This window comes from Anguilla anguilla, chromosome 1, assembly GCF_013347855.1.
Source record: "Anguilla anguilla isolate fAngAng1 chromosome 1, fAngAng1.pri, whole genome shotgun sequence".
Taxonomy (NCBI): domain Eukaryota; kingdom Metazoa; phylum Chordata; class Actinopteri; order Anguilliformes; family Anguillidae; genus Anguilla; species Anguilla anguilla.
This window is the reverse complement of record NC_049201.1, coordinates 53,617,675-53,636,917: the sequence shown is the minus strand read 5'-3', so window position 1 is coordinate 53,636,917 and position 19,243 is coordinate 53,617,675. Positions and strand designations below refer to the sequence as shown.

The window sequence follows — 19,243 nt, the reverse complement described above, 5'->3', positions numbered from 1 at the left end:
AGCTAGTCTACACTTAACATTACATACCTTACGCTATGCATACTTACATATATACATACTTACTATACATACCATAAAAGTGGTCTAAGTCCGTGGTGGATAAAAATAAACCAAAAGGCAACATATGCGGACGAAACTGATTATGCTGGCAATCATGCATTAATGCAACAGTCCTGCGGACATAGGCTTAAACGTACAATTTAAGTATCAGAATAGAATTTTGGCTTATGTAATATGAAGAATCGAACTGCTTTTTATAACACACAAGTTATGTAACAGTTGTCATCTTAGGTTTTAGACCGATATATGTGGGGAAATTATTTAAATATTAACCTACAAATAAACAGTGAAAAGGACTAGCTGTATCGCCTCCGAGATTTTTTTACGTATGTGCAAATAACCTTCAGTGCCTACTAATAAATAATATGGAACTTACCTTACTTATTCCGAACAACGTTTATCTCTTTCTTCATATGCAAGGATTTCACCACTGTTGGTAACATTACATAGTCTACGGTGGTGACAGCAATCTACCTCTGTACATTACAGCAGTGCTGATGATGCGAATACTTTCGGACTCGGACATAGATAACTCTGATCGACAACTGAAATAACCAATCCAAACTTCAGGACGCAAAAATGGTTGACTGCAGTCCAATCATTACGAGGGAACACTTGCGCTTCAAGTCAACCTCTTTATTAGCCTAAAGAGGCTTAGTGTTGAGATAAGTTTAGTTGATACTTTGTGTTTCGGCTTAAAACGTTTCAAACGCTATTCCTGGGCTAAGTCCACAGTCCAAACAAAGATACGTTATACGATGTATAGCTTTCTGACTACTTATTATAAGGAAAGCTCAATAAACTTTTAAAGGGCGCCTAGCTATTGTGTCATGATAGGCACAGCATACATTTTATTTATATAATAATATTGTTCATACAAATTCATAAATTTTACAAATATACACTGTGCATATAACAGCTTTTCTTAATATCGACATGCAAACAATAGTTAAAACTTCCACAAAGGCATGTAGCCTATTCAATATAGCCCTGGTTAGTGAGAACAGTTTCTTGTCAAAGTAGGAACCTAGTTCACAAGAGCGTCGCTTCTAGTAGGAAACATTTTATATAGGACAGTAAACATGGCGCTACACTGTAGCAGGGCGTGCAGGCAGTATTTACTACATCTAGCACAAGATAATGTTGAATTTAGACTGCCGGTATGTAAATTGCTGTTCTCAAAATTATACATTCCAGCTGTGCCATATTTGTGGATTTCCTATTTATGTGTTTATTTTATTGTTTAGAGAAAGTTTCCCCCTTTCTCAAGGCAGTGTTGGTGTTAGCCAATTAGCATGGCATTATAAGAAATAAGAGTTAAGACATTTTCGTAGCTGCGAAGGAAAAACATGAACCATCGAAAATGAGTTCGTTTACAATATAACTTAACTTGCCAATTTATGCAAATTTCTTTAATTTTTTTAAAAACACTCGATAACTTACTTGTACATAAATTAACTAAATAAAAGTTTAAAAGAACGCCAGGCAGTATTCAGATGATGGACTATAATGTTGTCATCATGTCTCGCAGGAGATCAAAGCGCTGCTGTCTCTCAGAGGTAAACATTTCTGTCCTGCTGAAGACTTCAATGAAAAGGTAAATTAATTACTGCGTAAAATACCTTCAAGCGTGAGCAACAATATAATTCATTTACTCAAGTCTGTTTTTCCCCTCGTTGCTCGTCACGCAAGTCTCCGTTTTGGCAACTCAAAAATGTGTCGGAGGCGGACGTGCGGAGCATTATGACCAGAACGGTGTGCGCGAAGTAAGTGTATCTTTAAAATAAAATAACTGCATCAAAACGAAGTGAGACAATATCCAACGTTATACTGTGCACTTTCTGGGCTATGTTTGTATTCCGAACCCGTTATTACTGATGCACAAGTATAATTTGTGGATTGTAGCAATACATATTTTTGACCAAATCCTCTGATATGAAAGCAAAAAGATGCTTACTGCACCTTTGTTCCACCTTAGATCTGTGTTTGAACTGTGGGGTTGTGGAAGGACACACGTTGAACTGCAGTCATCCCTGGAGCAATATCCTACAGAGGATATGGTGAGTTAGAGAACTCTCTCAGGGTTTTTTTTAAACCACATCATCATTTTAACTTTAAATGTATTTTCAAATAATTTATCCACAGGCTCCGTTTCTGCAGCAAGACTCAACATACAAAATAAATGTTTGCACTTTCAACAAGACCCTGGAGTTCACAGACAGAATCAAGAAGATTGATGTGAGTGTAATGCCAGGAGATATTTTACTAGATCAGTCTACAAATGAGTGGATGAAGTCATACAGTGTGTGTGAGTGCATGTTTGAGAGAAACTGTTACTCTCGCCCTGCTTTGCCGTGTTACACAATTCAGGTTTTGAAGTTTGGTTGAAATTACGGCTTGCTTGTGTATTTGTTTCTAGGACTATTGTAAGCTTTTTTCAGCATTTAAAAATTTAACTGCCATAGGCCATGGAGTACCTGCCCTTCCAAGGGAAGGTGAATTTGAAGAATCCAGATCACATCTTCTGTATACTAGAAGACTATGGCACTGATCCAAATAACATACCAGAGGAACCCTTCTGTGTGTATTTTGGGAGATGGGTGAGTGCTGAAGCATCTTGCTGTTGATTGATTTGATCGTTAGGCATATTATTTCCATTTATAATGCTTTTAGCTTGAGTTCCTCTGGGAAAGAGGACCGGGTGCCAGCTCTGACAAAGATCTGGTGCTTCAGTGCATTTGCCTTCACCTGTTCCCAGATTGCAGACGGCCAGCGGGAACTAATCCGCTCCCACAGTGTGAAGAAAAGGCACTTCATCGGGAATACCAGCATGGATGCAGGGCTGTCCTTCATTATGGCCAATCATGCAAGGGTCAGAGATCACGACCTGGTCTTTGACCCCTTTGTTGGGACAGGTGAGTGGTCCATTCATACGGTAGGAGTGGGTCAGGGAGATACTGTCTTAACAGGACTTTGAGTTTTAAAACCATCCTTGTGCTAAACCTCACTAGGGCTATCAATTGGACCAACAATTTGATATTGTATTTCAAAAAACAACAGAGATTTAAATATGTTCAAATATCTGTTGCAAAATGTGCATGGATAGGTAAAATTAGCCTCAATAATGAATTGTCGTGAAATGATTTTGGGTGTTTCCTGCTGTGCCGGTTATGTCCACAAGCAGGAAAAAGAAAGCAGACTCACAGGAAAAACATTCTTTCAACTAGTGAACCAATGTATGAGTGAGCCAAACAAACAAGTTTTGAATGAACGGAGACTCACCTGCAGAACATTTCTGTGGGTTCACCAGAAGGCTACTAAAAACAAAAGCTCCCATCACTAATTCCTAGCTTTTGGCCATGTTGTTACCTCGTGTGTGAGCGTGAGTGAGCTGTTCTATGCACAAGTGCAAAGACAGGGTCCATCTGAAGCACGAGGTTATATTTTGAAACAGGGAATAAGTTAGTTTTTTAGTGTGTACATGTGATTACATATTAAAACATTAATTTTAACAATTCAAATGTTTTTTTTTCCCTATTCGACATATATTTGAATATCAAATAAACATCACTATGACCATAAAAACACCACACTGACACCTAAATAGGACCCAAAGAATTTAGTAGAAGACACACTGGTACATTTGGAGTCAAGGGGCATTTTGCCATTTGCCTAGTGCTGCGGTTGTAGGGAGGCGTAACAGTTGTTCTTTTAAAAATGAGTTCCTCTGTGATGAAGGATTAGATAGATTAACCCAAAGAACTGCCAGAAGACTGGCAAAAACCCTACTTCTGATCGTGAATGATTTTGAGATGTCTGTGTTCCTTGTTTTACTAAAACCGTGCACTGTACTATTTTTTGCCTTGTATTTGTTTTGTAAATTGATTATTTTGGATGATTTCTGGCATAATCACTAATACTGAGTAGCACTTCAGCCATTGGTCAGTTGTACAGTATGCACAATAAGCCGTCCCTGGCTGTGGTTCTAGTGTTCTGTCTTCTCTGCATGAAAATCTTGCATTAGAACTTCTTATTGCATTATAATGAAAAAGTCTGCTGTAGTGAAATGTGTGATCTGTTGCCCAAATGTGGTTTACCACCAAATTTGGTGTGAAAGAATTCTTTTGAACCCACACGGCATGTGTGTTTCAGCTTCTGCGTGTGAGTGAGTGAAGTTGGCTAAGTGCCAATCACATGGCAACCGTGTCAATTATCAGGCATCAGTTTGGCCATTGCTACATCATAACTAGCATCTGTAACCTGGCAACAGCCATCCTTGCTGACTCTCACAGGTGGTGTTTCCCTTGCAGGTAGCCTCCTGGTGGCCTGCTCGCACTTCGGGGCATATGTTTGCGGGACAGACATAGATTATAACACAATCCACGGGATTGGTAAGACACTGGGCGGAATGTTTTAAGTTAACAGGCATTTAAATTTAGTTTAAAATGATCTTTTTTTTAATCGTGGTGTTTCTGAAAATCCACTCGTTTAAATCAGCAGCAACTCTGTCTAGGAGTTGACACAGCTCTGTACGTCTTTATGCTAACTTTGGTGTAACTCCAGTTCAGACTTGTTGTTTGTGTTTCATCCTGTGTTTTAATTCTCTTTTCTAGCACAATCATAGCATAATCAGCACTCTGTTTAACACTCGGTATGCTGTTGGGTTAGTTTAATTTGTCCAGCGTGACAGTTGACTATGTTAATAACACATTTGACACTGGGTGTGTTCACTTAGATGTTGAGACTAGAGGGGTTCTGACTGGGAATGTACACCTTCTCAGGAAAAGCAAGCAGGAAGAACCAGAAATGGAGAGGTCCAGACGAGAACATTCGAGCAAACCTTCGTCAGTATGGGCTGGAACGGTTTTACCTGGACGTCCTGGTATCAGACGCCTCCAAAACCATTTGGAGGGAAGGGGTGCTATTCGATGCCATCATCACTGACCGTACGTTCTCTCTTAGCAACCGTAATTTCCTTCATTAATATAAAATACATTCCTGTTTTGGTGATTCAAGTTCAAGTTCCCTCACTTCTCTCCCTGCCAATTAAATTTCTCTGACTTAACCCCTACACAAATAAAAAACTGAGGCTGAAGTTCCGGTATATTGTCTGGCTTGTACTTGTGAATTGTATAACTTTTGGCCTGTTTGAATCTGACTCTCATTAACCAAAGCTGATTTTAACTGAAAAGTTGTGAGTAAAATAGTTCAGTTAGTTGGTTGGTTAGTTGATTGATTGATTGATTGATTGATTGTTTGTTTGTTTGTGACAGCTCCTTATGGTATTCGTGAATCTACAAGGAGAACAGGGTCCCAGAAGGAGATCATCAAACCTTCAGATGACTTGTGAGTGTGGGCACATGGACACGCACGCACACACACACACACACACACACACACACAGGAGATTCTGTTGCCGTGTATTCTTTGGGTACTTTCATCTCCAATAACTGATCCAGAATCAGCGTTTTTGAAAGCATCTCAAATATTGTGTGACACAAGCTGAATACTTATTTTTTTACATACCTACAGCCTATATCCACCTAATAATATGTGCATGATATTGTGAAAACCTGTGAGCTCAGTGGAATCATTTCAGAGTGAAACAGTCTTCTCAACCTTTTGACACAAGTTCACACACACTGTGACAGTGTCTGCAAATGGCAGGTTTTATGGCTGACTTTAGATGTGTCTTTGCTGTTTCTATCCCTCCCCTGTAGCTGTGGAGATAGTCACGTCCCTGTTTCCATGGAGTACCATCTAAGTGACATCTTCAGAGATCTGTTAAACTTTGCGGCCCGTCACCTGGTGATGGGTGGAAGGCTGGTGTACTGGCTGCCAATCTACAGGCCAGAGTGAGTATATGTGTTTATATGGTGCGTGTGGCTATGTGGACACTGTTGTGTTTTGGTTTCATAATCTAGACACAAGTGATTTTGTTTGGAAGCTACTTTCAGTTATTTGGGAGTAGTAAATTCCCAGATGTGGGCAGGTCTCTTGCATCTCCTGAATACTGTCCAGTACCAGTGCTCAGGGATTAGTATCAAACTGTGAGAACTATTTGCATGATAATTTGAATCAAGATGTATGATATGATTCCAATGTAGGTTACAAATCATTGGGCGATGTGCTTTTTCCCCCATTACCTTAAATTGGCTTCTTCTCTTGAGATACAACTTTCTCACAGACACGCACACACACACACACACACACACACACACACATACACACACCAGACCTGGGTCAAATACGTATTTGTTTTGGATTCAAATACTTTTCTGTGCTCTGTTGATCTTGCCTGGCTCAATTGAGCCTGCCAATATGACGAGGAGGTGAGGTTTGCACTTTTTGAGAGTATTTCATTGGTTCTAATACACCAGACAAGATCAGTGAAGCATAGAAAGGTATTTGAATCCAAAACAAATATGTATTTGACCCAGGTCTGATACAAAAATTGATGTCCTTAGGTGAATGTTGTTTATGGTGGATGATGAGGCCAAGATTTGCTCAATTGCCTGTTCTCATTGTCAGAAATTCTTATGGTTCTTCCTGGACTACAAGCTTCTCCAGAGGCTGGTCCCAGCAATACCATGATCATGTGACCGCGGGTTATATATACACCTATGTTTTTACAGGCATCGTCAAAACAGGAGGCAGCACACAGGTGTCCTGGTTAGTTTGTATAGCTTCTCCGAACCACCGTCAGCTGTGACCGGATGGCTCTCTTGCTACAGATTACAGGGCAGCAGAGGTGACTGCACAGAGGGGAGATGTCAGCCCCTTTTAAGCATAATTACAGCTCAGTCTGCACAGCAATTACCCCCCGTGACACACCATGGCCATGGATAGGATTTCCCCTGCCTTTAAAAAGCTGAATCTGTAGATTTTCCACAGAAAGTGCCTTGGCTGTCCAAGTGGTATGACTCACGGCACTAGAGGAGTGGCTTCTTGTGCGTTTTTATGGAAGGTCGCGGTGGGCTAGTTTGTTTTATGCTGGGTACTTGGGCTTTCGTCCCCCATCTCAGGGCCTGGAGTCGGGTTTCGGCTGGCCTGTTTGTTCACGGTTGCGATGACAGAAGCCTGGTTTCCCTGGCCGGGCCATGGGCGACCGCATCGTGGGCCTGACAGATCCATTGTATGAGTCCAGGAGATAAGATGCCGTCCTGACAGACTGTGTCAGAATGCAACTAATGCAGCACAGGACCATAGCGGGGGGCCTGAATTCCTGCACTGACCACCCAGCCTTGTGCTGGTGTGTGTGTGTACGTGTGTGTGTGTGTGTGTGTGTGTGTGTGTGTGTGCGTGCGTCTAAACGAGCAGCTCCGGTCCCTATCTATTCTATCCAAAACTAACTAACCTGGCTAGTCTTTGAATGCTTGCCAGATGCAGGGTGACTTTAAAATCTGAGTTTTGGGACACTTAATCTGCAGGCTGAGACCTAGAGTCTGAATGGTGTACCCCCAATAGAGATTTAAAATTCCACCCAGTCACCTTCAAAAATAATAAAGGAAAAATAACAATAGTGTCTTGATGGAAGGATTTAATCCAGCTGGGAATATTAACCATAGTCACTTTGCGGCCAAAACGAGACTTGAGGTTGAATAGAACAAGTCAGTGGTCGAACACAAAATCCAGTCTGCAAACAAACCGGAAGGGCTAGATGAAAATTGAAATTGAATAGTACAAGTCTCAATGGTCAAGCAAGAAATCTAATCAGCAAACAAACAAGAAGGGACGAGAATTGGAAGTCAAACAAAATATGGTCAGCCTAGTCAACAAAGTATCACAATCCACGTGATTACTGAGCACAAATTCAAAGAGCTAGTCTCCACTGGTGAATTTCAAATCCGAGTAACTGGAGATGGAAATGGCAATGTGATGACAAACCGGATGAACGAGACACACACGCAGCTGAGACTAATGTAAACACAAAACTTACAACAGAGGCCGGGACAGAGTGCACAGCCAAACAATGTTATGGTCAAAGTGCAAATGCAATGGACACATATATCTATATCACTTGTATCTGTACATCTGCTTTTTGTCTTTGAGCTATGAGTTTTCTGAAGGAAAAGAACATACTGTTGGCTTGAGACTGCTGAGTTTCTGTAGATGTGCGGAGGTTAGCAGGCGTGATCAATGGGAGCATCCATTTAGGCAGAATATTTCTTTCAAGATATTATCTTGGCCTTCTGGAGGTGATTTGGTTCTGGGTGTATTTCCTGGTTTCTAGGGGTGTGCCGTAGTGATGTTTTACTGGCACACTTTCTTCTGAAATAGAAGCTTAAACTGATCCTGGGTCCACAGTTCAGCTGCTTATCCTGAAGTCACGCAAAGCTCTTGCAGTGCAGTGCTGTTCTGCAGGTGTGCCACAAGGGGGTGCCAGTGTCTTGAATGTAGAATGTTTGCTGAATAAAGTGCGGGCTTGTGACTGGGTAGCAACAAGTTATTTACAAACAGAAATAGGATGGTGGTGTTGGTGGGTTTGGGATGAGGTGTGCAGTAGACAAAGGCTTCCATTACCATCAGCAAAAACCTGTGCCTAGGATATTCCAAAATACACATTTAAACAGGAGGATGAGCTCACTGGGACTCCTGGCAGGTTTAAGTCTTCCAGTGCTGTGAGGCTTCTGCCACCTTGTGCTACCCTGCATTTTAACGAATCCTGTGGTCTACCCAACTTTAAGTCTTCCCACGTCCAGCAGCCCTGTTGTCTTTAGTTTTGACACATTTAGACTTTTCCTGTTGAGGCTTTATTTTCTTGTGCAAAATGACACACATTATCTCCCAGCCTGGAGCTGTTAGCCACATTGTTTCTTCCCCAATAATAAAGCAAGCTGAGTCCTAATGTTCGGACACACAGGGCACACATGAGGCTTTACTGCAGCTGCCAACTCCTGCTCCTACATGCCCCATTCTCCACCTCATCCACCAGGCCCATATCCAGAACTCCTCCACCAGACCCCTGCCCCTGCCTCCTCCACTAGACCCATGTCTTCCATCTTATCTGTCAGTCGCATGCCCCATCTTCATTTACCAGACCTAATTCTCCTATCGCATCCACCAGGCCCATATCCCAACCTCATCACAGAGGCCTGTATCCCATTTTTGTCCACAGGTCTCTAGACACAACTTTATTGACGAGGCCCATCCATTATCCCAAATTTCATCCATCTGGCCTGACCAGTCTTTGTTTATTATTGAATCAAATGTAATTTCCTTAAAAATGAAATGTCTGCCTCTTTTTCAAACCCCATTTTGTGTATAAGGTGGTGGCTTAATAAGAAATAATTGGAAATTTGGGGGAAGGGGAGTAATTAGAGACCAGGGTTGGTTACATTGCTGACAAGCAGCATAGTGTATTGCAAGTAGACAGTCTGTGTGCATGGTGATGTCTGAGATAAACAGGGAGCTTGACTGAGTCTGTGTGGAAGTTGGGGACAGCGATGCTAAGGTTCAACTCGAGATACGCATGCACCACCACTAAGAATACAGAGTACTTCAATAATAAACCCAAGTACAGAAACTGAACAAGCATGGGTTTCTTCCTAACTGCACAGTATTGTCCCCTGTTTTTGTAAATAATAATGCTCATTGATTCATACAGTACCTTCAGAATGTTTAAACACCCCCCCTCCCTATTTATTATTTCTCTTTTTTGTTGTTGTGAAAAGTCAAATTAAAATGTATTTTAATTAAATGTATTAAATTCCTATTCCTAGTCACTCAAAATGAAATAAAAGTATATAGATGTATTCAGAATTATTTAAAAAATAAAAACCTGAACATTTCTTAATTGACAAGCATTCACTTCCCTTTTATATTAACAACCTAAATTGGGCCGGGCTTATTCTTTTTTTTCTTTAGAGATAACACTGAATACACTGCATTTCCAAAAGTATGTGGACACCTGAACCCATATGTACTTGTTGAACATCTCATTCCAAAACCATGGGCATTAATATGGAGTTGGACCCCCTTTGCTGCTGTAACAGCCTCTACTCTTCTGGGAAGGTTTTCCTGTAACATTAATATTTCCCTTCACTGGAACTAAGGGGCCTAACCCAAACCATGAAAAACTTCCCCAGATCATTATTCCTCCTCCACCAAACTTTACAGTTGGCATTATGCATTCCGCCAAACCCAGATTCATCTGTCAGACTGCCAGATAGTGAAGCGTGATTCATCACTCCAGAGAATGCATTTCCACTGCTCCAGAGTGCAGTGGTGGTGTGCTTTACAACACCTCAGCTGATGCTTGGCATTGTGCATGGTGATCTTAGGCTTGTGTATGGATGCTCAGCAATGGAAGCTCTTGACGAACAGTTCTTGTGCCCATGTTGTTTCTTGAGGTCGTTTGTAAGTCTGTAGTGTGTGCTGCAACCGACCACAGATGATTTTTATGCGCTGCACGCTTCAGCACTTGCCGGTCCTGTTCTGTGAGCTTGTGTGGCCTATCACTTAGCGGCTGAGCTGTTGTTGCGCCTATACATATCCAATTCACAATAACAGCACATACTGGGCAGCTCTAGCAGGGCAGAAATTTGACAAACTGACTTGTTGGAAAGATGGCATCATATAAAAGTGCCGAATTGAAGTCACTGAGCTCTTCAGTACAACCCATTCTACTGCCAATTTTTGTCAAATTTAAATTGCATGGTTGCATGCTTGATTTTATGCACCTGTTAGCACCTGTGTGGCTGAAATAGATGAGACCACTAATTAGAAGGGGTGTCCACATACTTCTGGAAATGTAGTTTATGTTAACGAGGTCCAAAAATGTTGATTTCAATAAAAATAAAATAAAAAATAAAAATACTGTACCACCCACACAAAACCAAGGTCAGGCTGTGCTACCAAACTTAGCAACTAGACAAGAAAGATTGTTGTCAGAGAAACTATCCAGCTACAACACTGACAGAGTTGCAGAGCTCTAGCTGGAGTGGCTAGCTGGAAGAAACTGCCAGATCGGCACGTTACCAATTTGGCCTTTTTGAGAGAGAGACCAGATGGAAGCCACTTCTGGGAAAGGCCAATTTGCCGGAAGCCTTGTGACAGGCTCTGAAAGGTGTTGTAGTCTGATGAAACTAACTCTTTTTGGGCCTGAAAGCAAGGTAATATATTTGGTGCAAACAAAACACAGCCCGTCGCTACCCTAGTAGCATCCCTACCGTCAAACATGGTGATGGCAGTATCATGCTATGGAGTTTTCAGCAGGAAGGACTGGGAAGCTTGTTGCCTTAACGGCAAGATGGATGAAGCCAAATTCTGGCACATTCTTGAGAAAAACATATTTCATGTGGCAAAAAGATCCCCATTTAGGGTGAAGATTCATGTTCCAGCAGGACAATGATCCAAAGCACATGGCAAAACTACAAAGAAATGACTTAAAAACAAAGTCGGTATTCTGGAATGGCCCAGCCAAACCCCAAACCTAAATCCAATTGATCTGTGGTATGACCTGAAAATTGTTCTCCGTCGGCAGAGTTAGAGCAAATTGGCATGGGAAAATGGGGATAAATTCCTAAATCTCAATGTGCAAAGCTCATAGAGTCATACCCAAGAAAGCTCAGACCTGCAATTGCTGCCAAAGGCCTACAAAGCATTGAACCTGCATCATAAATGCGTTAAATTTATTGTGTTGGTGAAGAGGAAAATATTACAATGCATGACAGTCTTAAGCTGTAACAGGACAAAATCTGAAAACGTTCAAGGAGGGTGAATGCTTTCTGAAGGCTCAGTTTCTGATTATTCTGATGGCAAGGACAGTGAGAGTGATGCTTTTGCTTTATGCATTTTCATGTTTCAGGAATACATTATGCAGATAGTTCACTTTCCGTTGTTCTTTGAGACTATTTCAGTGTTGGTGTATATTTGTTTATTTGCCAACCGTTTGGCGTACATTGAAGGACATTTTAGAGATGCTTCTGATGAGCATCCAGCTTTACGATGACATGTATTAGGGGGTTTGTGGTCTAAAGCAAGGAAATACTGGTACCCTATAAAAGCAAGATATATATGTTCATAATTGTGAATAAATGCTATAAAATTTACCTGTTCGTAGGAGCATCCTCTGGAAACATGAAGTCACTGTACAAGCCACTTTGGAGTTACTTGAATTGCATTTTCTTGCTTTAGACCACAATTCCCATAGTGTCTCTATACCAGCCACTATAAATCTGTCATCATGAATTTCTGTAAAAATATAAAATATCCCTTACTGCACAAAAACAGTCCATTAGAAAAGACACAAAAATTGAAATCATGTAAAAACTCCAGAAAGTGATCCCTCTAATCTCAGAAACTGGGCCTGTGGTGCAGGACTACTCCTTAGATGCATGTATTTATTGTATGCATTGTTAGCGTATCTGGTCATGGTAAATATATGTGCAAATTTTAGAATTATGTAGTAACACAAGTTACAATAACAACTGTAAAAGCCCTGCTAGACCATTTTTATGAGTTATGAGAAAATGCTCTAACATAGTAGTGTCAATCCCCATTGCCAGGGAAACATTAGCAGAAACTGTTAGAAATAAGGCAGGGTATTCAGGCGTATTTTCTAATATGGGATTGTTACAACTCGAAAACCCAATAACCATTACAATAACCAGGAGTTAGAATGTCTAATACTAAGATATTGCCACAAAAAGCACCGAAAAACACTGTCAATGATAGGCGACACAGTAATTTAATTAGGATTATAAAAGTTTATACTGGCAAAAATGACATCAGCAGCCAAACTATTTAAACAAGATTATACCAAAGTAAATGAGGACACTGTAGACCACAGGTAAAAAGAGGAAAGGAAAAAAGACAAGAAAAAAAAAAACAGCTTAAAGTTCTCCTTTGAAGAATAGGTTTTCTAACTGGCTTCCCCACAAATGAAAGTAGCCAAAAAGGCAAAAAAAAAAAAAAAAAAGTATTCCACAGGCTGCTGTTCTATACTATTCTAAACCTTACTATCAAAGCAAAACAATTGACTTCACTCTGTTGCTGACGCTGAGTACAGATTCAAAACATGCACCCAGAAAAAACAACCAACAACCACATTAGAGGCATTGATACACTAGGGGAGGGAATCAAGGGGGGAAAACATACAGACGTAACATGGTTGCATCTCTGAATTAATGTGTGGGTTATACCACTGAATGGTATTGGGAGGGAGGACACCCCCAAATGATAAGTGTGGGTTACGCCACTGCAGTGTGAGACACTCCCTAACCCTGGGGGGGGGGGGTGTGTGATGCAGGTACCGAGATGAGATGGTTCCCCTGCACCCCTGTCTCAGTCTCGTCAGTAACTGCGAACAGACCCTCTCCAGCCACACCTCACGCCGCCTCATCACCATGGAGAAGACCAGGGAGATGGAGGTGAGTGTATGTGGGTCAGTGTTTTTCCTGAGAGGTTTTGTGTATATGTACTGGAGAGAGTATATCCATACACTGCAATACATACAATGGTATGTGGCGTGAGATATTTTGTGTATTAAGAAAGAATGTGCATGCATGCTGTACGGTTTATGTAATATGCATGTGGTGTAAGATGTGTGTGCACAAGTTAATGCCATTATATGCCTTTGTGTATCATGCTTGAGGGAGTGCGTGTGTGTGCGCCTGCATGCACTTGGACACGTTTTGTATATCCGCAGGTCACAGAGCGCACTGATAGGCCTCACTAAACCTCACCATCTGGCTGTGCCTGACTCACTTTTTTATATTACACTTTAATGACTTAATCACACTTTGTATGGAAAATAATCCATCTTTGAATCTGACAACCACTTCACTTCAAAGCCCCAAATTGGTCCCATAACACACACACACACACATACACATACACACACAACCTGCTAGTCTGTCTTGATTGGCATCTGTCTCCAGCTCTGCTTTCTAAACCTGGGACACATACGCTAAGCATAGATTTAACACATCCATCATCTGCACATTTATTTTCCATTCCTGAGTAGAGTGTTTCAGAACCTCCTATCCTGGGGTACAGTAATGGAAAGTTTTTGTGTTAAGTCATAGAACGTGTGCTCCCCTTTAGAAAAGTCAGAGAACAACCCTAATTTCCATTGTACATGTCAATACTAGAGCCCGACCGATATATCGGTTTGGCCGATATATCGGCCATTATTTGACTTTTTTGACTACATCGGGATCGGCAGTTATGCAGCCGATGTGTCCCGATGTTTAAATAAGTATAATAAACAAAAAAAAACATTGATTATTTATCTGTACTTGTCTGTTCGAACGTTGTAATTGCTATTTACTAGAATTATCCAGTAGAGGGAGCTCTAATACAAGTGTGAACTGCAGCAGCTGACGCGCTACTTCTGTAATAAGACGTTTGTCACTCGTGCCTCATCCAATATTCTCCACTGCAAGACTTATCTGCACAGATTCGATTGCCGCAATAAAGGTATGTATATTTAGTGAAAGTTTTTAATTAAATGCGTTTATACAACCACTATGTTTATCAATCCTCATTATCAAGCGAGCAATCTAGCTAACATATTTGGTTCACTTTAGCAAGCTAGCTGACTAGCAAGCCTTTATGAAGTGGCAGTGAGCACATAAGCAGTGTAGGATCTACATTTCCAGAGGACATCACTGTATTCTCAAATAAATAACCAGCCAAAGTAAAGTGGTGATTGAATGCATCACACATTTGTTTTTTATCTGAGATAATGATATTAGCTACTATATGATGCTGTTTCAATAGCCAACGCGTTATTGCAATGTCATCTAGTCACGCGTCATCGTAGCAAGCTAACCAGACAGTAAAAACGCCGATAAAACACTTCTAACGTGGGTCATTTTAAGCCATGTTATCTAGCTTTGTCTCGGGTAACCTGCAGGAAAGCGCATTTTAGTTTTTTTCACGCATTTCATCCAGTCAATTTAATTTCATCTAACGTTACACTTGATTCACTCATTAGCTCCGCTAGATAATGTCTTACTCTTTGAGATCATGTAGTAGAAATAAAATAAGAAAATATAATTTATTTAACTTACTGAGATTATATAATGAGAAATAATGAGGCTGTGTCAATAGTTAATGCGTTATTGTGAGCCAGTGTGTGTCATCTAGTCACGCGTCAGAGCGCATTGTAGTTATTTTCACCACCGAATTCTTATGGACAGGGAAGCTCGCTAGATAAAGTCTTACTCTTTGAGATCATGTAGTAGGAATAAGAAAATAAGAAAATATAATTAATTTACTGAGAATAGATACTAAGAAATAATAATAACGAATTAATAACAACAACAACAACAATAATAATATTCATAAAAATACATGTTTGAAACTGGAAAACTGATTTTTTAAAATAACTTTTTTATAGATGGCTGGAAAAGAAAGGAGTAAAAGCAAGGTGTGGAGTTATTTTGATTTCACACACTTAAAGATGGTGTTAGATGATATTAAATTAAATATATATATTTTTACATTTTTGTGTGTTTATTTTTATTTTTATTTGTTTGCTTATAAGTTCAATGTTCTTAAATATAGAAACTTTAATAAAATATAAGTTTTTCAAATTGATTTGAAAATGTTGCACTTTTTGACAAAATAGCGGTGAAAACATCGGTAATCGGTGGGCTAGGACTCTCCAAAATCGGGATCGGCATCGGACCCAAAAATCTGGCATCAGTCGGGCTCTAGTCAGTACATATAGGCTAAACCTAGAAAATTTGGGAATATAAGCCTGCTTCTTATCTTTACTGGCAGAGGCGTGGCAGAGATGACTCTTCTCATAAGAGCTAATATTTAAATCTGAAAACATGCTTGGATATGTCAGAAAGTACATTCATACCACTTTTCAGATTCAGTGGTTTTGTGTATTGGGATGGCAGGCATGCCCCATACCTGTACAGCATCGAGAGTTTGGCACTTTTCAGGGTTCCCTACAAAAATAACCTCAATGACCACAGACTCTCAGCCCTTAAAAACATTAATTTATGTAACTTCTGACCCAATTTCAACAGACAGAATTCACAAACAACTTCACACATCCACACTATATAGCCCTAAACTTATGGGATTTTGCTTTTTTCCTTCTTTTTCTTTTTCCTGCCTGATTACGTCATCACAAATGCTCCAGGTCCACAAAGAATGTGTGTCCCCGTTGGACATTTACGTACATCAGCCAATAAAAACATCAGATACACACACACAATGGATGTATATACAAGGTACATATATAGGGCCAAGTTACTTTAAACAATTTAGGCAGCATTGGGTAGCATTGCTTTGGAATACAGCTTGTTTAGTTTGTGTAAGGTAAGATAGCAATATTGTTTCTTGTAACTTGGCGTTCTTTTGATCTCAGTACTTTTAATGGCAGACCTAGATTTTGATAGCTTGAATTAATGATTTACAGACGGTGCTTTGTATGTGTGAGTAACTTGGTGAGTCATTTTTGTACGTTGAAAATGTGTTTTTCATCAGATCACATTCACATCTTGCATGTACATGCTGTAAACAGGGTTTGGTATGGTTGTTATGCCGATTGAAAAATGGCAATGGCATTATGAGACAAACTCAGACTGGGGATAGACTGCATACAGGCGATTAACCAGCCAAGAATCTAGGACCTTGCCAAAAATAAGTTTTTGATAAACTGGATTTTATAGACATTTTCCCAAAGTGGTGGGAAGAACAAACAAGGAGAAAAATAACTGAACAATAACAATAGGGTGCCAGTGCACATTTGGTTCTTGGCCCCATAATAATTGTATCAGTCTGAACTGTATCAGGTACAAGGGACACACTCGCCAGCTTTGACATCTGCTGTTTTTCTGTGCTCTCATTCTGCACTCTCTGGCCACATAGCCTCTTTCTCTCTTCCCTGTCCTCCCCCTGCTCCCCTCTGTTTTCATCATTTGATCCTGGTTCAGACAGTGCCCCCGTGTGCACCGTGGGCCGAGTGTGTCTTTCAGTAGTGTGCACACTTTCAGTGTGTTCTTGTGTGTATGTATGAGTGTGTGTACACATCTGCAAGTGCCTAAATGTGAGTGTATGCTTGTGCACACGTGTACATACTTGTGTGTGGGCGTGCCTACGTGTGCATGTGTGTGTGTGTGTGTGCCAAGCTGGTGGGAAAAAGATGCAGGTGCTGGGAACCCTAACCCTAACCCACATGGGTAGAACACCCCGGGCTCTCAGGCAGCACATAATGATTTGGTTTCTCAGTCAGAAAGGGAAACACTGAATTAACCACTTCACAAACATTTGTGACACAAGGCTGTAAGCTCTTAAAGGGAAGGTATCCAAGAAGAATTTATTCAATAGTGCACTTGTTCTAGTACCTGGGGAAAAATAAATAAATAAACTTTATTATTTTGTTCTTTTATGTGCCTTCCCTAATCGAAAGGACCGTTGCGAACTGTTGTAATTGTTATGTTCTATTTGTTTGGCTTCTTTTAAATTGCTTCCACTTAGTCCCTGGCAACTCTTTCTCAATGCTTCTCTGCCCACTGCTCCACACTGTTAATTAAATCGAAATCCAGAAAAGCACATTAAAACCATCTTCCATCCTACCGCTGTCTCTAACACCACAGCTCTGATAGGTGGTTGTTTCTTGATTGGCAGTTGGTTGTTTCTGATCGGTTATCGCTCACTTCTGCAGGACTTGGATGAACATCTGCTGCTCCAGGACTCCCGCTACAGTCCCTACCAGGGCCACAACGCCTTCAGGGAAAAGTACTTCAGTGGGATCACCAAGAGGAGCGGGAAAGATGAGGGCAAAACACAGACTAAGGAGGAGAATTGACCAGGCTGCTGGATGCCTGAGTGGCAGTTGGACATTTGACTGAGGTGGAGGAGGGAATGCTTATGCTGTAATCAGCTTCACCTGCACCTCCATTTTAAATGGACTGTTTGTTTGAATTTTACCGCATCATTACAAGGGAACATTTATAAATGTATATAGAGCACATGTACAGTTCTTTTTTATTTGATGTGCCCTTCCTCTTGTGACTGTTTAGAAATAAATCACATGAAAGAATGAATCTATCAGCTCTGCACTGGCAGTTATTCAAATACAGTCACTCAAACTTTCAGCATTTTGGATGCATTCAAATTGTTTGTCTGAATTAGAATATTGAGGTATACTCGATATTGAGAGATGAATTGGGGGATGGGAGGGGTTTGTGCCCTCTGCAGTTATTCAGGAGTCAGTCTGTATAAGAGTGAAAGGACTGTTTACACTTATCCCTGGGAAGAGGAAATGGCTTGAAAAGAAGGGAAAAAGAGGCCTGCTGAGTGTGTTTATAAAAAAGAAAACAATCCACAAACAAACAGACCGCTGGTGAAGGAGAATATATATAGCCAGCTCCACTCATAGGAGCTGGAACCTTCAGAAACCCTTTTTCAGGACAGAAGAAAGTTTCATATTTTACAGTGGAGTGGTGCTTCATGCTCCATGTGAAGGGTTTTGTGATACTGGGAGGCAACTGACTAATCATTTTTGAATGTCTCTATTTAAAATGGTTGTTTAAACAGCCATTTTAAATACGAATGGCGGGGGCTTGTCCCTATTTCAGTATACATTGCATGTATATCCCAGTAGGTGCTTCATAAATGGTATTATTATAACAAGCAACTGTAATAATTTGAAATATGTTAATCACATTTTTAAAAAATGAATAATGAAAGTTGGCCAGGATTGAGATTAGTAAGAATGAATTGTTGAATATGGCAGATGTGTTTGAAACGGGTGAGTTCTTCATGGAGAAAGTTCCTTGATTCAAAAAGTAAATATATGAGGCATAATTAAAAGAATGTTACACAGCAAATTACCTTTCTGTGTAACAGTTGAACAACAGCTCCACAGCAGTCGTAGGAGCAAATCTGAGAGCCTGAAGGTTCAGCTCGTGGGTCAGCTTGACCTCCGGGTGCTGGCGCTGCCCACCGGCTGGAACAACATTGCGTGCTGCCGTGGGAGCTCCGCTTCGCACGGAGCTCCGCTGGGCGAGATGGCCAGATTCGTGCTCCAAGTGTTTTCACTAATAATACGGCACTGCCAAAAGGAGATGAGCTGTAAATCAGTGTCGCAGCAAAAACGGCTCGATGTTTGTCTTGCTCGACCATGAGTGAATGGAATTATCCTGTCCCACGGTGCAAGTAAAACAGCAAGTGTCTAAGGTCTATGCCAGACCATAGCCTTTATTTGACA

General features: G+C 40.7%; 1 protein-coding gene across 1 annotated transcript; it reads left to right on the top strand.

Moving 5' to 3' along the window:
* Positions 1-1,110: 1,110 nt before the first annotated feature.
* Positions 1,111-18,081, top strand: trmt11 (tRNA methyltransferase 11 homolog). The gene is made up of 13 exons (XM_035396052.1): positions 1,111-1,220; positions 1,592-1,657; positions 1,753-1,826; positions 2,039-2,120; positions 2,206-2,298; positions 2,526-2,660; positions 2,819-2,975; positions 4,371-4,451; positions 4,842-5,006; positions 5,334-5,406; positions 5,781-5,915; positions 13,313-13,433; positions 17,696-18,081. The coding sequence occupies exons 1-13, from the start codon at positions 1,143-1,145 to the stop codon at positions 17,837-17,839; spliced, it is 1,404 nt and encodes a 467-aa protein (XP_035251943.1). The 5' UTR covers positions 1,111-1,142; the 3' UTR covers positions 17,840-18,081.
* The last annotated feature ends 1,162 nt before the right edge of the window (positions 18,082-19,243 follow it).

What these genes read in the sequence shown, in the direction of transcription:
- trmt11 (XM_035396052.1), top strand. Translation starts at nt 1,143, where the DNA reads ATGGCGCTACACTGTAGCAGGGCGTGCAGGCAGTATTTACTACATCTA. An exon ending in CTGAAGACTTCAATGAAAAG is followed by an intron (nt 1,658 to 1,752) that starts GTAAATTAATTA and finishes TCGTCACGCAAG; the next exon opens with TCTCCGTTTTGGCAACTCAA. An exon ending in CTGCCAATCTACAGGCCAGA is followed by an intron (nt 5,916 to 13,312) that starts GTGAGTATATGT and finishes TGTGTGATGCAG; the next exon opens with GTACCGAGATGAGATGGTTC.